This window comes from Sinohyriopsis cumingii, chromosome 10 (assembly GCF_028554795.1).
Source record: "Sinohyriopsis cumingii isolate HCF-2022 chromosome 10, ASM2855479v2, whole genome shotgun sequence".
Classification (NCBI taxonomy): Eukaryota; Metazoa; Mollusca; class Bivalvia; order Unionida; family Unionidae; genus Sinohyriopsis; species Sinohyriopsis cumingii.
The window spans coordinates 59523337-59542663 of record NC_142970.1 but is presented as its reverse complement, the minus strand read 5'-3'; the positions used below and the strand labels follow the sequence as shown (position 1 = coordinate 59542663).

The 19327-nt window shown below is 37.5% G+C and overlaps 1 protein-coding gene across 8 annotated transcripts in view; it reads right to left on the bottom strand.

Annotated features, from left to right (window-relative positions):
* The window catches only part of LOC149790211 (ras-related protein Rab-8B-like), a 41817-nt gene that overhangs the window by 8486 nt on the left and 14004 nt on the right, over nt 1–19327 (bottom strand). For 6 of the 8 annotated variants that reach the window (XM_089972220.1, XM_089972223.1, XM_089972222.1 and 3 more), the window contains exons 3-5: nt 10160–10308; nt 8988–9110; nt 3927–4020 (exon numbers count right to left, since the gene is read on the bottom strand). In XM_089972220.1, the coding sequence (XP_089828346.1) occupies nt 3927–4020; nt 8988–9110; nt 10160–10308 (366 nt within the window). Of the gene's footprint in view, nt 1–2031; nt 2150–2736; nt 2976–3926; nt 4021–8987; nt 9111–10159; nt 10309–19327 lie in introns of those variants that run through there. The other 2 variants (XM_089972227.1, XM_089972225.1) reach the window with 2 other exon arrangements.

Here is a 19327-nt window from a genome sequence, read left to right as displayed (position 1 = left end):
GGCTTTATGCCAGAATGGCATGGTCTTTATGCTAGAATGCTATGGACTTTATGCTAGGATACTATGGTATTCATGCCAGAATGGTAAGGTCTTTATGCTAGAATGGTATGGTCTTTATGCCAGAATACTAAGGGCTTTATGCCAGAATGGCATGGTCTTTATGCTGGAATGCTATGGCCTTTATGCCAGAATGGTAAGGTCTTTATGCTAGAATGCCGTGGTCTTTATGCCAGAATGCCACGGCTTTTATGCCAGAATTATAAGGTCTTTATGCCATAATGATGTGTTATCTTTATGCCAGAATGCTTATGATGAATTCAACTGATATCTATTGAACCGTTGGACTTACCTATTTTCAGATACGGTGACCATATTTAATGGCAGATCAGCATCATATGTAAAACCTGAAAGGCCTTCATAACTGTCTGCTTTGTATATATTTTGGCAAGTTCCATTTGATTTGTTTGTTTATATTGAGAATGATATTTAAGTGCTTTTAATTTACACATACTGGGAGCCATGTTTTATGTTAGAGCTTGGCCATTCATTGAAAACTGAAACCATCAATTCTAGGATATTAATTCCTTCACTTGATTGAAACTGCTCAAGTGGTTTTTGAGAAGTTGAAGGAATCATTGAAATGCACATTACATATGAACAATGTATTCCAGAAGTAGGGCAATGGCTCTATCTTGTTTTGTTAAATAGAACGGTGAGCTGAAACACTAAATATAAACCTGGAACAAATTACTGGTTTGGTTTTGTGGGATTATATACCATTTTTCAGCATATGAAAGGCTATACATGGCAGCTGGTATATCTGGTGAAGTAAGACCATAGGAAGAACATGTGAAGCGCCTGACAAACTTTCTCATATACTCATGTTGGCTGAGTTGGGACTCAAACCAACATGGATTGAGATGAGATGCCAGCATCTTGGACTACCCAGCCTGCAAAGTGTAAATATTAATCTAATGGTATTTTGTCCTCCCCACACAGCATAATCATCAAATTAGAAGCCCATTGGGGCAGATCAGAACATTCACTCTCCCATCTCAAAATCTTGACTTAAAATTTCTTGCAGTTGGGTGAAGTTTTCAATGACTGATTCTTGGCTAACCAGTGTTTAACTTTAATGAAAAGGATGATGTGTTGAAAATATTGCTGACTATTCCTACGAAATTCCATCCTTTCAATCATACATTTATTTTACATTTGTTTTACTCAGGTCTAAGCAATTTGTTGTCACATTTCAATACTAATAAATACTTAACAAAGAGAAAGGAGACTGGTTTGAAATTAAAATTATTTGCAACTGGAGTTTTGAAGGGTCATGAGTTATAAAAACAACCATTGCACAAGCAATTTTTTTATAACATCTGTTGTAAAGGTTTATTTTGGGCAAGTAAAAATTTGTCATGCTTGCTTATCTAGGGGATTGCACTTTAGGAAGATTCTCTTATGGGATATGCAGCTACCAGAGTTTGTACTGGCAAGGACAGAAAAAGTCAGTACAAATTTTACTGGTACAAATGCTACTTAGACAATCTCATCAATGTATGGTTGAACGTTTGAATAAAGGAGGTAGAAAGAACATTAAATGAATGAGCTTCAGACCTTTACAGGAGCTGTGGTGGCAATGGACAATGTGACAAATCAACACCAAAATAGCAGTGTAATCCTATGCCATAATTGTCACTGTCAGTAACCAACTTAATCCACAGACAATTAAAAACTTTTGTTTTGATTTCACTTTTAAAGATTATTATCTTTGATATATTCAGGTATTGTTTTGAGAGCAACTACAAATGATGAAACTGGCCTCTAAGTTCCCACACTTATTAAGCTACTGCAACAATCTGATACCACAAGTCAGAAATCGGATACCACGAGTCGGCAATCTGATACCATGAGTCAGCAATCTGATACCATGAGTCAGCAATCTGATACCATGAGTCAGCAATCTGACACCCATGAGAACTATGGCCCTAACTGTAAGTTGTCTGCTTTAACAGACCAGGGAGGAAGAATTTACCATATGTTTATACCACTACACCGCATGCATCTGTTGTCATGGAGATAAGCCGACTCTTCCTCTGATGCTGATGTTGTTGATACCAATCACTGATTAGTCAGCTGGGATATCATACTACAATTGTATGAAAAGAACAGGTTGGCTTCTGACACACTTTGATGTTCACTTTCAAGACATAAAACATATTTTACAGTTTGTTGGCACATTAATACTGACAGTCTCATTTATTCGGATACAGGTACGAATTTTACAAGTAAAAATTGGCATATACCGGTGTAAAGGGATCTCTTTTCATAGAGATTCTCCAAGCCCTGTACATATTAAGCTTCTGCTACATAAACATACAATTTTAGTTCATTGGTGTTTTGTCCAAATTGCATGACACTTTTACAGCTAAGTTACAAAATCACCTATTGATCACTATTTGGTTTTCCAAGAAAACCTGACTTTAAAGAAACCAATTATGATAATTAATGTTGAAAATCTTTCCTCAAACCCAAGGGAACAATTATATTTAGTAAATAAATATATGGACAGGCACTGAGGAAAAAAAAGAGCAGAAAACTTCAAGTTTCCAAAGCAAAAACATTTAATATGTATACAGAAGATAATAATAATAATAATAATAATGAATAATAATAATAATAATAATAATAATAATAATAATGTGGACTTATTATAGCACCTAATCTTTGGAAGCTCTAAGCACTTTACAATATTAGATAACACATAAAAACATATTCAACAACAAGATTACATAAACAAACACCATGAAATTATAAAACAAAAACATGCTGAAAATAATTAGGAATAAAACATTTTAAAGTCTTTATGTCTGTTCCTGTTGTCAAACTAGGTGAGTTTTAAGAGAACTCCTAAATGAGATCACAGTGTCTTTGTTTCTAAGATCCATAGGCAATTCATTCTATGCAGCTGGGCCCTGGTATACAAAAGAATTAATGGCTTCATTTTGACAGAACAATCAGAATACAAGTGTCAGAAGAGGAGCACAAGTTTCTAGATGGGATATATATATGGGTGAGGTCAGATATGTATATTGCACTGGAGCCAGTCAATGAAATGTAGCATAATGAACAGATTTTGTTGTTGTTGTTGTTCTAGGGTTTAACACCATTTTTCAGCACAAGATAGGCTATACATGGCAGCCAGTATAACTGGTGGAGGAAGAACCCTGGAAAACCCAGGGAAGAAACACTGACCTACGAGAAGCTACTGGCAGGCTTTCCCATGTACCCCTGCTAGCCGAGCCTGAGACTCGAACCCATGCAGACAGAGGTGAGATGGCAGTGTTTGATTCTGGATTGAATAGGTGGCCAGTAAAAGCTACAGAACAGGGGTGCTCAGTTCTTTGTACTCTAAGGATAATGAGAGCAGCTGTTTTTAACTTTTTGAAGTTTTTGTAGTAGATACTGAGATGAACCGGACAGAAGTGAAAATATGAAGATCTATTGTCAATTTTTCTATTTTATAAAGTGTACACATATTGGAAAATTAAAAATTTATTAGAGTTCTCAAGTAAAATCTGTAACTCAGGTAAAGACCACTTTTAATTCGAGAAATTACTTCTTAATATACTATTTAATTAGGGTTTAATATTTTTCCAGCTGTTGCTGCTTTTTATTAATATGGCGGGGTTTTCCTCATAAAAACATGAGATCTGCAAAACAATGTCTGACTTGTGTATAGAAGTATAAAATATGTTATTTGACTTCAAACATTTTAACTCAAAAATCTTAACATTATGTTGACTAAGCTACAGGCATAGAGGTGATAAGTTTATTGACCTAATTACATAGTAAATTTAAGGTTATACCTGTACTGAGGTAATTACATAATAAGTATAAAACAAAGGTGAAAACCAAGTACTTACCCACTTCAAAAAATGCCTGGTGTACGTTATGTCCAGTTTTTGCAGATGTCTCAATGAAAATCATTCCTTGATCAGATGCAAGTTTTTCCCCATCCTGAAAAAAAAGAGTATCAAAGGCAAATGAGAGTTGATGTGGCTAAAATCTTGATGTGGCTAAAAGCTGATGTGGCTAAAAGCTTGATGTGGCTAAAAGCTTGATGTGCCTAACAAGCTTGAATTGGCATGGCCCTGTAAAATCTTTTTTCACATAGTGACCATTTATATATATTGAAACTTTTAGAATGAAATGAAATGGGTGGGGCTATGCAGATTATGTGCCTGATGTACGGTGAACATGCACAACAAAGGAGATAATGTTAGAATACCTCTATGCTACTTTCATGTATTGTGGCTAAAATTTCTTTACTTATTATACTTGTGTAAACTAACATGATCTAAGCACATAGCAAACCAAAATGGCTGTTAGGGCCCCCTGGTCATAATCAGGTTTGATATTATAAGTCAATGAATGAACCAAGTTCTGCACGTTTTTATCTAACTTGTGCTTTTCATTTTTTAAATCAGTAGGGAGTTCAAAACAAATGGGAAGGTACTATATTCAGACTATAGCAGGGTTTTTTTTATAGGTGTGTATCTTAAGTAATGCCAAGCTGTATACTATAGAACCCATATGACAGCATAAGTCATACACCAAAATATGTCAAACTAAAGTTCTATTAACAATACCTAAGATATAAACAGTCTTTTCTGAATAGCTGTTTGAATCATCACTGGTATTGTACTGTACCTTACCCCTGGCAATCTATCAACAGACACCAGTGCCTATAAGTATACCGCTTGGAGCTGGTAAGGTCATTCTTATGATACAGTACTTATCCCTGGCAATCCATGAACTAGCAGCAGTGTCTATAAGTATACCACCCAGAGCTGGTATTGTACCTTACTCCTGACAATCCATTAACTGGCAGCAGTGTCTACAAGTATGCCACCCTGAGCTGGTATAGTACCTTACTCCTGACAATCCATTAACTGGCAGCAGTGTCTACAAGTATGCCACCCCGAGCTGGTAAGGTCATTCTCTGATACTGTACTGTACCCTATCCATGGCAATTCATAAACTGGTAGCCTTGCCTATAAGAATACCACCCAGAGCTAATAAGGTCATTCCTATGATATTGTACATTACCCCTGCAATCCATCAACTGGCAGCAATGCCTATAAGTATAGCACCTAGAGCTGGTAAGGTCATTCCTATGGTACTGTACCTTACCCCTGGCAATCCATCAACTGGCATCAGTGTCTATAAGTATACCAGATGGAGCTGGTAAGGTCATTCCTAATGTACTGTACCCTATCCCTGGCAATCTATCAATTGGCAGCAGTGCCTATAAGTATACCAACCAGAGTTGGTAAGGTCATTCCTATGACATTGTACTGTACCCTACTCATGGCAATTCATCAACTGGCAGCAGTGCCTATATGAATGCCACCTGGAGTTGGTAAGGTCATTCCTATGATATTGTACTGTACCCTACCCATGGCAATTCATCAACTGGCAGCAGTGCCTATAAGAATGCCACCTGGAGTTGGTAAGGTCATTCCTACTGTACTGTACCCTACCCCTAGCAATCCATCAACTGGCAGCAGTGCCTATAAGAATGCCACCTGGAGTTGGTAAGGTCATTCCTATGGTTGCTGCACCACTCAACATCAAATTGATAGTGAGAAGTTAATACAGTCTAATTTCATTTATTTGAGACAAAACACTGCCATTAATAAAGTCGGATAAAGTTGACTGTCAGTGGTGGATCAAGATTTCAATGTGGATTTGATTTGAAAAGGGATTATTCATTTTACATCTTTTACCTTTTGAAAGTGTATTGGGAGCCGCAGTGGCTTGGCAGTTGGCATGAAGATGTGTTATGTCTGGGCAAGGCACTTTACTTTCAGTGGTTGCCTTGGCACTCAATACCATCTCATGTGTTGATGTAATGTTCAACAACAAACAAGCAAAGTGTAATGTTTTAACTAGAAAAGGCGGTCTGACTGAAGCACACAGCCACCTCTGAACTCCCTTCCTTTATCTACAACTTTTGATTCAATCTATGAATGTCACTTTGAGAAATTGTTCTCATTTGTAAATGTGTGATAAATAAGACTGTAATGCAATATGGACTGGTGACAGAAGTACTACATGGACAAGTGGTTTGCAATGCATACTATGGACTGGTGACAGAAGGACTACATGGACAAGTGGTTTGCAATGTGTGATACAGACTAGTGACAGAAGTACTACATGGACAAGTGGTTTGCAATGCATACTATGGACTGGTTGCAGAAGAACTACTTGGACACGTAGCTTGCAATGTGTGATACAGACTAGTGACAGAAGTACTACATGGACAAGTGGTTTGCAATGCATACTATGGATTGGTGACAGAAGGACTACATGGACAAGTGGTTTGCAATGTGTGATACAGACTAGTGACAGAAGTACTACATGGACAAGTGGTTTGCAATGCATACTATGGACTGGTTGCAGAAGAACTACATGGACATGTGGCTTGCAATGTGTGATACAGACTAGTGACAGAAGTACTACATGGACACGTGGTTAGCAATGCATACTATGGACTGGTTGCAGAAGAACTTCATGGACACGTGGCTTGCAATGTGTGATACAGACTAGTGACAGAAGTACTACATGGACAAGTGGTTTGCAATGCATACTATGGACTGGTTGCAGAAGAACTACATGGACACGTGGCTTGCAATGTGTGATACAGACTAGTGACAGAAGTACTACATGGACAAGTGGTTTGCAATGCATACTATGGACTGGTTGCAGAAGAACTACATGGACACGTGGCTTGCAATGTGTGATACAGACTAGTGACAGAAGTACTACATGGACAAGTGGTTTGCAATGCATACTATGGACTGGTTGCAGAAGAACTACATGGACACGTGGCTTGCAATGTGTGATACAGACTAGTGACAGAAGTACTACATGGACAAGTGGTTTGCAATGCATACTATGGATTGGTGACAGAAGGACTACATGACCAAGTGGTTTGTAATGCATACTATGGACTAGTTAAAGAAGGACTACATGGACAAGTGGTTTGCAATGCATACTCTGGACTGGTTGCAGAAGAACTACATAGACACGTGGCTTGCAATGTGTAATACAGACTAGTGACATAAGGACTACATGGAAAAGTGGTTTGCAATGTCTACTATTAACTGGTGACAGAAGGACTACATGGAAAAGTGGTTTGCAATGTGTATTATGGATTGGTGACAGAAGGACTACATGGACAAGTGGTTTGCAATGCATACTGTGGATTGGTGACAGAAGAACTACATGGACACGTGGCTTGCAATGTGTAATACAGACTAGTGACAGAAGAACTATATGGAAAAGTGGTTTGCAATGTGTGCTATGGACTGGTGACAGAAAGACTACATGGAAAAGTGGTTTGCAATGTGTATTATGGATTCGTGACAGAAGGACTGCATGGAAAGTGGTTTGCATTGTGTTTTATGGACTGGCAATAGAAAGACTACATTGCCATGTGAATCCAAGCCAAGTATTTGGCACCAAGTCCTATGGACTGGTGAAACAATTACAATATGATAAAGTGGCTGGCACTATGTACATCAGACAATAGACACATGACTATGCTGCCTGTTACCTGACACTGAGCTCTATGGACTACATAACCAAGTGTTTGAGACTAAACACTATGGATTACAGATGCAATTTTTATATGGCCAAGTGGTTGGCACTTTACCTTGTACATTGCATTGGTGACAGAAGGACTACATAACTGAGTAGGTGGCACTGTGCATTCAGGCTGGTGACAGAATGGTTTTATGGCCAAAAAGTAGCTGCCACTGAGCACTATAAACTAGTGACAGAAAGACTATATAACCATGTGGTTGGTACTTTGTACTCTTGACTGGTGATGGAAAGACTACATCACCCTGTGGTTGGCACTGTGTACAGCAGAATGGGAATAAAAGGACTACATCACCTTGTGGTTGGCACTCTGTACAGTAGAATGGGGATAGAAGGATTACATCACCCTGTGGTTGGCACTGTGTAATGAAAAATGGGGACAGAAGGACTACATGACCCTGTGGTTGGCACTGTGTACAACAGAATGGGGACAGAAGGACTACATCGCCAAATGGTTGCCATTGTACACTTTGGACTGGTGACATTAGGACTACATGTCCAAGCAGCTGGCACTGAGTACTATGGACTGTTGAAATTAGGACTACATATCCAAGCAGCTGGCACTGAGCACTTTGGACTGGTGACATTAGGACTACATGTCCAAGTAGCTGGCACTGAGCACTATGGACTGGTGACATTAGGACTACATGTCCAAGCAGCTGGCACTGAGTACTATGTACTGGTGAAATAAGGACTACATGGCAAAATGGTTGGCACTCTGTTCTAACACTGGGAATATAAGGACTACATAGACCTGTGGGTAGCACTGACCACTATGGATTGTTAACAAAAGGGAAACAGAATAGAACCTCACTGGAGTCATTAATGCTGTGTCCATCATCGTGAAATTTATTTATTTTTATCTGTGCCATTTTCCTTCATCTTAAAGACTACATCTTGCTGATCTCTGAGCCAGCAAAGGCCTGTGATACAAGAATACATTATTCTGGTGCCAGTTTATAGAAGGGCTTGATTTTGAGAAGGAGGTGGTTTATTGTGTCTGAATTATATTGGACATCTTTATATTTGTCATTCAAGAGTCTACTATTTTAATCATTTGTATGACTACTCAAATTTTAAGACACTGAAGCTTTTGTGGTTGGTAAAATTTGCCAAAACATTGACGTAAATGATGTGATCAACTTTATTTACACACAGCTGGTAAAACTTGCCAAAACATTTATGTGATCAACTTTACACATGGCTGGTAAAACTTACCAAAACATTGATCTTTGATCAACTTTATTATCACACTGCTGGTAAAACTTGCTAATGAACTGATGTAAATGATGTTATAAGCTTTTACTGACAGTTACCTCTCTTGCCACAAATATGTAGTCATTCAAGTCTACTTTGTTACCAACCAGTGCCATCACAGGGTTGCCTGAAGCATATTTTCTCACTTCACTTATCCAAGTGGGAATATTCATAAAACTTTCCTGTAAAGAGAATATTATTATTGCTATATACTGCATTTTACCTTTGTTATCCTTTTCTCTAATCTTAACTTTCTTTATGGAGACATGTTGTCTGTGATCTTTATGGAGACATGTCTGTGATAAAAAAAAACTGTCTAAAGAATCACTTGGACTTCCTTTAAAATATAAAGACTATACATGCACCAATGATTACTCTAATATACAGACAACACATGCACCAATGATGACTCTAATATACGGACTACACATGCAATGACAAACTGAGGTACTGAGGATTTTATACTATTATGCTAAAACAGATTAAAGATTGCATGGAGGTACTGAGGTTTTTATACTATCCTGCTAAAAGATATTCAGGATGACTTCAATGTAACACTGAGGTAATGAGGTCTTTATGCTGTAATGCTAAAACAGATTCAAGATGCCAGCAATGTGGTATGGAGGTACTGAAGTTTTTATGCTATCGTGCTAAAACAGATTCAAGATGACTGCAATGTCACATAGATTTACTGACTGTGTATTTATAGAAAGACCAGAGCAAAGCAGTATTTCCCCTTCTACAACCAAAGTTAAATACAGAACATGTTTTAAGAATGGACAAGGGCAGATGGAAAATGAATGACTATAACAGGATAATGAAATATGTCGTTTTCACATTAAGTTAAATAAATACATGTAGAACAAAATTCTCCTTTATACTGCTATTAAAATTCATTAACTCTTGTGTTGCAATTGACTGGTTATAATTTGTAATTTGATGGAATATTTTTATCAGAAAACTGGAGTCATGTCATACATTATTTGACGATGAACGTGACTTAACACTTCAGTCTGAGGTTTGTCTACAAGGATTACATGTCTGTCTAAGGACCTGCACAAATACGAAAAGTATTTAAAATGACAACATCAGTTATCACCAGAATCAATGCATTTAAGTAAATATTTTGCTCTATATTTCTGAAACATTTAGAGACATTTACACCTTTGTATAACTGTTCTGAATGCACAGTAGAATTTCTGTGAAAAATGGATTATATGTCAGACATTACCGGATTTGTTAAATCATACACCAAAACAGCACCATCTATCCCACGAAGATAAAGTGGCAGAAGAGAGCGAAATCTTTCTTGCCCAGCAGTGTCCCAAATCTGGAACAAAACATTTTGTCCCTCAATGTTTAGCACTCTTGTTTCAATGTCTGAAAAGAGGAACATTTGTATTTAAGCCATTACTCAATGTCTGAAAAGTGGTACATTTGTATTCAATGCATTACTCAATTAAATAATTACATTCGTGGTCTTTAAATACAACCATTATTTTGTAAATTAAAGAAAATTTTCAAGTAAATAGTTTTTCTCTGAGAATATTTACCCAATCACATTACATTTGGAATATTGTGAATCCAGCCCAAAAAATCGTCATTTTCTGTCAATCTCATATAAACAAAGTGCAACGACTTTTGTCCATTACCTCCCCTGCCACATGTGTCACTTGTTTTTTGAGTGATATGCTAACAAGAATGCTCTCAATTAGTGGGGTGGTTAGGAGGGTTCTTAAGCTAGCTTATTTGCTAAGTATTCTCTGTGAAACACAATTTACTTAAAAATTTGCTTTCTCCTTCAAATGTGTTCTCCAATCACATAACATTAGGAGAATAGGTAATAGGAGGAGAGAATGCTGTGTTTCCAACCTCCGCCTTGGATATCTTTCCAGGGAATCCTGTGCTTCCAACCTCCATCTTGGATTAAAGGTTTGGCTCTGCAAAGCTAAATCTCTGAGATAAAAACTCAAGAAGGTGGACTCTACATGCCAGGCAACAGCTTCTGCTATATCTCAGATTGAAGCATTATCTCTGAACACAAGACTTGCAGAGATCGCTCTAATATCATGAGATGTAATATGGCGGCTCTGATCTAATGGGAAACAACTGAGTATTCCAACTGTATTGCCCATTTCAGCCACAAAGCTAGGTGGGTGGTATCCTGTCTCCCAGCTTTCACCATAGAAGCATGTGCATGCATGTGCAATGACATTTATCTGCATTTAAAGCAGTGTCTGAGTTCATGAACATGATCTTGCAGGGCCGCTGCTCTCTACCTGTCTATGGAAGAGACCAAGTGAATGATGACTCTTTGACTACCGACAGATGGTAACCTATTTTTAGCTACAAAGCCTGGTTGTGTCAGAAGGATCCCCAAAGTGTTTGATCTGAACTTAAGATAGTTCAGGTTGACAGAAAAGGCATGTAGCTTGCTCACTCTGCATGCTGAAGCTAACGCTATCAGGAAAAAGGCTTTGTGTGATAGTAATTTTAGCAAAGTGTGGGCTAAAGGCTCAAATTTATTAAAACTGTGCCATTAAAACAGGACATATTCCATTTTAGAAATAGTAAAGGATTTTGGTCCAATGAGATCAAATTTGGCTAAAAGATGAAACAGATCTTTATCATGCCCAATAGTATGTCTATGGTGATGCTGGAATGTGTCCATTATCATGGAGCAGTAACCTTTGATACTAATTAAGGCCAACTTTGTTTCTCTTTGAAGATCCAGATAGAAATGTTGGCCAGTTGAGGGTTGAGGCACTCAGATGGATGATGTTATGGTATGGCACCAGTCCAATGAAAACATGCCGCTTTCCCTTGTAAGCCTTCAGAATGTAGGGCCTTCTTGGTTTTGAGATTCTCTCCACAATCGAAGGTTTAAATTGTTTGTCCAACAAAACTGTCCAAATGAGATGAAGAGGGTCTGGCAAGGGATGGATCTTCCATGACTTTGTTTGCTTAAGAAGATTCAGGTTCTGATCCCATAATTTTTGGATTATTTTTAGTATCAAGACCTGCCGGGTGGGGGGCAAATGCCCCAACTCCCTCCCAACTGATTGACACTGAGTATCTATAGCCCAAGCTGCTGGGTCTGTGAATACACTGGAGAGTCAAAGGTAGGTAGCTTGTTATTCCGCCTTATCACAAAAGGATTGATAATCAGATACCCCCAAAGTGTGCAGAGCAAACAAGAACCGATTGAAGGAGAGACCATTCCATGTGAAAGACTTGACCTTTCCTGGATAGAGTGTCAGCCAAGACATTGAATCTGCCAGGAATGTGTCTGATTTGTATGTTGATAAGGAGATTATTGCACCAACAGAGAAACTGCAAATCACAATACACAGGTTGGGTGATTTGATACCCATTGGTTTTGAGGTACGACACCACCATAGAGTTGTCAGACATCATGAGGACCATTTTGTCTGAGAGTCGATCTTACCAGAAGTGAAAGGCATTGATGACAGCCTTCTTTTCTAAAAGGTGGATGTCTAGAGGCAGCTCTCTTGCCCCCCCTCTCATGTGCTCTTGTTGCTAGTGAAGTCTTGCAACAGGTAGGCACACCAAAACCCCATGTACAGGCATTGGTACATACTGTTATTTCTGCTTTTGGCTTCTCCAACCTGATCCCCATGGTCAGCCAATGTGAGTTATACCAAAGATGCAGGAATGAACATGACAGTTTGATCGAGGGGACTTGAAATGGGATGCCATTGTGCAAGCAATATCATTTGTAAGGGGTGCATAAAAAGACAGCCAAGTGGGATCAAAGGGCTCATGGTCGTTCTGTACCCAAGTTGTTTCGTACCCAAAACAATGGTCGTTTTGTACCCATGGTGCTGGTCTTTTCATACCCAAATGAGTCGTTTCGTATCCAAGGTGCTGGTCGTTTCGTACCCAGTGATATAGTCGTTTCAAATGTAACCACAAATATCATAAAAAGATATTTCATACGTATTTTCTATGTTGCTTTTTTTTCCTTTGTGATAGATATACATATAAATAATAATAATAATAATAATAATATGACTTTGTATACTTTAACGGGAATCATAATTGAAATGTTATCAAATGCTAAAATCCATGGATATCTAGTAAGTTTAAGCTTTCAAGCTTAATTCAATTTCACATGTTTGATTATTTTTTTTGTTTTTGTTTTATTTTGAAATAATTTCAATAGGTCTATAATTTTCAACAGTATTTAGATTCAGAGAATTTTTACTAAATTCCCTGTCAATAATTCTTTAACAATAACATTGTATTTACCTCACTTGTTTACTGGGGATTAACTTTATCTTCGGAATTTAAAATTGGTTCACTCAGGCACTTATATTTTAGTATAAAGAGCATATGGCAAACTTGGAGTTATATGCAATGAATTCAATTTATCATTAAGCCAAAAAGAATCAATTGTCAAATATCAACAAATGCAAGCGAGAATATTCTCGGTGTGGGAAGAGTATCAGAACGGCGTCATCTCCTCCTCAAAATTACTGAAAGGTTGCAGCAGTATATACGGCCCGACAACTGAATGACAAGGCAATTTAACTGCATTATTATACCATGCATATTGTAATTGTATTTTCTTCATGTATGCATGTAATAAAACTCTAGAATGTACATTTCGGAATAATGTTGTTAGTCTTTTGTTATTTAAGAAACCTTTTTCAGCTATTCTTTCGTCTTACTGAGACATCTCCTTCAGTCATTCTTTGGATGGTAATTTTTACTGTTCTAATCTGGGAAAAATATATGCCATATTACATAAGGTGCTGTACTGAATACGTTTCAATACTGGCTCAATCAAAGCATGCATACATATCTTCGATTATTTAAATAATTAAATCTGTTTTTAAACAACAAAGTAAATATATGTAAAATGCAGTGCCAAATTAAATCTCTCTCTCTCTCTCTCTCTCTTATTTATGTGGAGGATAACAAAAGTGGGCAAAAATGTGCACAAGTATGCCAATGCGATCGGCTGTCTCCCCCTCCCCCCCCAAACGGCTTGGTTGCCCGTATAATATACCATGTTTAACACCTTTAAAAGCAGGCGACACAAATTGAAATTAACACCAGTATTGGGTCTTGGAGAAGAGAAACTTACACAAACGACACTACTGTATCTGCATTCAGCCCCATTATCAAAAGATTGCAAAATGTATAGTTGTTTTGAGGGGATAACCATTTGTAATTTATCGGACACGTTAGTCATTACTAAATAATACCAAGAAATATGACAAGTAATTGTTAATTGGAACTATACAAAAATAATGGACTTATTCAGTTATTTAAACCTGGCCAACGTTTTTTTTTTTTTTCTTCTTGCTGGCAATGTGAATATTTTTTTAATTCCATTTTGTACATAGATGCTATTATACAGTGAAAACAATACAATTACTGTAATTATCTGTGTTTGGTAAATTTTTTGCCCAGATATGCTTTGTTTAAGTTAGGAAAAGGGAGCTGTAAATATGAAAATACTTGTACACTTGTAAATTAATTGGTGCGAAACGACAAGCACCTTGGGTACGAAACGACCAGCAGCTTGGGTATGAAATGACCAGCACCTTGGGTATGAAATGACCAATTTCCACTGGGTATGAAACGACTTGGATACGGAACGACCAGGCACCAATCAAAGCCACTGCCACAATGAAAAATCCAAGGAGTTGCAAGAATTCTCTTGCTGAAATCCAAGTCCTGTTGGAAACAGACTAAATGAATCTGATGATCCTGATGATGCAAACATGAGAAAACCATACTAGATTCAGGCTGGTCATAAACTCCATACCCAGCTACACAAATATTTGGGATGAAGGAGGTCAGACTTCTCCCAGTTTACCAGAAAGCCAAGATGATATAAACATGAGAAAAGATCGTTTCTGTCTTGGAGTAAAATAGAACTTACCATATGTTTCTGGAGAATGTCGTCCAGTTACTCTGCCCTTGCTGTTGATGAAGTCAATCAGAATAAGGTGCAGATGCAATCCATAACCTAGGCGAAAAACCCAAGGGCTGATGTTGAGGACAAAGGGTAGGACTTTGAACTGATAAACCGCACTGCAGTAAGTAATATAGAGATATTTTCATGATGCTGGGTGGAGATGGACGTGAAAACATGCATTGGTCAGATCAATACTGGTGGCATATTTGTTCCATTGGATGGAGAGATGGATTGACCTCACTGTCTCCATCATGAATTTCGGCGGTGAAATGAATTGGTTGAGATGACTCAGTTTTGATGATCAGCCTCAACTTGCTATCCACCTTCCAAATAAGAGACAACCCTGAATAAAATTCTGGTGATTGTGGTCTTTACACAGTCTCTCCTGCTTATTTTTTTTATGAGTAACCACATCTCCAGTTTTATAAAGGCATACTTCTCCCGATTTGATGGTAGGTACATGAAGAGGGGAGAGGAGGAAAGGGAAGGGGTTGGATAAATGAAATCCAAAATTACATGGATCACCCAATCACTCTGAGGGAATAGGTAGATCAGGTAGGCTGTAGGCAGGTCAATACTGATGCTTCAACTTTATAGTCTTGAGTAGTGGTATGGGATGGAGGGCATTCTGAAGTAGCCAACACCCTATGAATTAGCCAACACCCTATGAATTTCCTCCACTAAGGCCTTTAAGATAAATTCAGTCTGTTTCATTATTGGACCTGAGTTTGTTTTTTTTTAAGAAGAAGAAGCTTCATCACAGAAACATATTGTCGGGTCCCAATCTGTGTCCGCTTGCAGCTCTGATAAGTCGTACAAGGTGGCATCAACGACTCAATTTCATCTTCTTTGAAAATTTCACCTATCTCTGTTATGTGTATAAGCAGTGAACATTACTGGAAGTTCAGCACTGCCAGAACAGCTAGCTGGTTTGCTTGGTGTATAGTCAGCCTGGATGCTGGCAATATAGAAGACAATCTGGCTATCACTTGTACTGGTTGATCAAAGGCCCTGGCTCGATGGACAGATTTCTCACTGAAATCTCCACCATAGTAAGGGTATGTTGCCAATGGTACAGCTAAATGGATGGGTCTGATAATAAAATCACCATAAATCCTAATTGGCCAGACAATTTCAACAAGAAAGTCCCCATGCAGGAATGGCTGGACTGACGATGATGGCTGGATGGCCCCACACATCCAGACTTACAGACTTGAAGGCCAACCTTGGACGTGCAGGAGGACTTATGCCCACTGTGCAGCCTAAAACTGGGGGACACCCCACCCCCAATGAGTTGAAAAAGGTGCAGATTAAGCAAGCATGGGAAACTAAATATCTGACCTGATGTCAATGACTACATGGTGGTGGTGACCTTGGTGTCTCCTTGGAAAAAAGACGCTTAGCTGCTATCTCCAAACAAATAAAATTAAACAAAAACACCTATGAATAGGTTTATATAGTAGGAGTTGGCTCCTTTGTGCAACATCAATGCATATATGACAATAAATGGAAATTACATCTTGGACATCTAAAGCATAATAAGTCAAACTAGACCTTCCTCCATGATCCCCACACTAGACCATGATTCTTGGGTAAGACCCTGGAGTGTGACCCAGGGGTTGAAGTCCACACCATAGGTAGGACCACAAACTGAGACTCAGGGGTTGAAGTCCACACCATGATCCTTAGGTAAGAACCTGGACTGTGACCCATGGTTTGAAGTCCTAACAATGACCACGGGGTAGGAACCTGGAATCTTTGCATATCATATATGTCAACATACTCAAACTTTATACATAAAACTCAACTAAAAAATATTTGATAAAGTAAAAATCGGTGACATTATTTTAAATTGTACCTTATAACCCCATTCAAGAAAAGCGGGTCAAAAGCCAAAAATAATAGGCGCCCCCCCCCCGAATTTGGTTAAAATATAGACAATATAAACAACCAAAATATCCACCCAATGATTGGACTGATATGGGTATATGCAGACAGATGGCTATCTGAGCATCCCAGCTCTAATGTGCACTGATCAATATCACCTTAAATCTGTCAGTACTACATGGTCTATTTGGTACGAGGATCATTATCACCTTAAATCTGTCAGTACTGCATGGTCTATTATAGATGAGTATCATTTACACCTTAAATCTGTCAGTACAACATGGTCTATTCTAGACAAGGATCATTATCACATTAAATCTGTCAGTACAACATTTTCTATTATAGATGAGAATCGTTACCACCTTACATCTGTCAGTACTACATGGTCTATTTGGTACGCGGACCATTATCACCTTAAATCTATCAAAACTGCATGGTCTTTTATGGATGAGTATCATTTTTACCTTAAATCTGTCAGTACTACATGGTCTATTATAGATGAGGATCATTATCACATTAAATCTGTCAATACTACATGATCTATTATAGGTGAGAATCATTATCACATTAAATCTGTCAGTACTACATGGTCTGTTATAGGTAAGAATCATTATCACATTAAATCTGTCAATATTACATGATCTATTATAGGTGAGAATCATTATCACATTAAATCTGTCAATACTACATGATCTAGTTTAGATGAGAATCATTATCACCTTAAATCTATAAAAACTACATGGTCAATTATAGATGAGGATCATTTTCACATAAAATCTATCAAAACTACATGGTATGTTATAGAAGAGGATCATTATCACATTAAATCTGTTAGTACTACATGGTCTAATAGGTATGAGGACCATTATCACCTTAAATCTGTCAGTACAACATGGTCTAATATAGCTGAGGATCATTATCACATTAAATCTGTCAATTCTACATGATCTATTATAGATGAGGACCATTTTCACATAAAATCTATCAAAACTACATGGTCTTTTATGGATGAGGATCATTTTCACCTTAAATCTGTCAGAACAACATAGTCTATTATAGTGGAGGATCATTATCACATTAAATCTGTCAGTAGAACATGGTCTATTATAGATTGGGATTCTTATCACATTAAATCTGTCAATACTATGTGGTCTATTCTAGAATGCACAATAACCAGATTAGCATAAATTTCCACAAAAATGCATAATAATAAATGCTTAATGAATCCAAGCAAATGTGCAAATATTATCGATGATATTTCCTAGCAAATCCATTACTTTTTCATGAGATCCCACTCCTATTACAAAAGATTTTCAATTTCAGTTTTCTCAAGTGTGTGTGTGTCTTTGTGTGCATGTCTGTGTGTGCATGCATGTGTGTGTATCTGTGTGCATGAATGTGTGTGGTGTGTGTGTGTGCATGCATGTGTGTGTGTATGTGTGTATGCATGTATGTGTGCATGCATGTGTGTGTCTGTGTATGCATGCATGCATGTGTGTGTGTCTCTGTATGCATGCATGCATGTGTGTGTATCTGTGTGTGCATGCACATGTCTGTTTGTGAATTTCTTCTCATAAGTTCCAGGATAGACCCTAATACTATCTGTTCTCAGGAATAAAAAGATACAGCGATAACATGTAGAGTGTAATTAAACAGCATTGTATGTAGTTTGAACCCCATACAATATTTACCTGGCATAACTTTATTATATATGAAATAATTACAAAGAAAAATTCAAGGTTTATTCTAGAACTGAAAATGCAACAAATTCTTGATTTCATTCTTTTGGTGTCAGATAAATAAACATAACAGGGTTTGCAAACATGATGCATAATTTTTACGAATTCAGTTTGTGTTTCTGCATGATGTTTGAAAAGTTAAAATCTGCAATCGCACATTCTAGGACAGAAAAGACACTGAGATTTAGCTGTTTCATGTTAAATAACCAAAGCATCTTACCTCATGAAGTTTCTTCTCCTTTTACAGGATATGGAGAGGGAGGGGTATTTAACTTGTAAAATATATCTTTATTTTTGCATGTCACCAATGTACACTTAGTGAATGCACAGGTATATAGTATTAAAAATCCCATCTGTATATATGTCCAAAGAGGCTCTGTCAATATTATATATGTACAACAAGCAAAACTAGGTCAAATGTTTTGCAATCAGACAGGAGTGTACAGCAAGCATAATTAGGTCTAAAGTTTAGTCATCAGAAAATGAATATATACACCATGCATAATTAGGGCTAAAGATTTATCAGAAAAGAATATGTTCACCAAGCATAATTAGGTCTAAAGTTTAGATATCGGAAAACGAATATGTTCACCAAGCATAATTAGGTCTGAAGTTTAGTTATCAGCAAACGAATGTATACACCAAGCATAATTAGGGCTAAAATTTAGTTATCAGAAAAAGAATGTGTTCACCAAGCATAATTAGGTCTAAAGTTTAGTTATCAGAAAAAAATGTGTTCACCAAGTATAATTAGGGCTAAAGAAATATCAGAAAAGAATGTGTTCACCAAGCATAATTAGGTCTGAAGTTTAGTTATCAG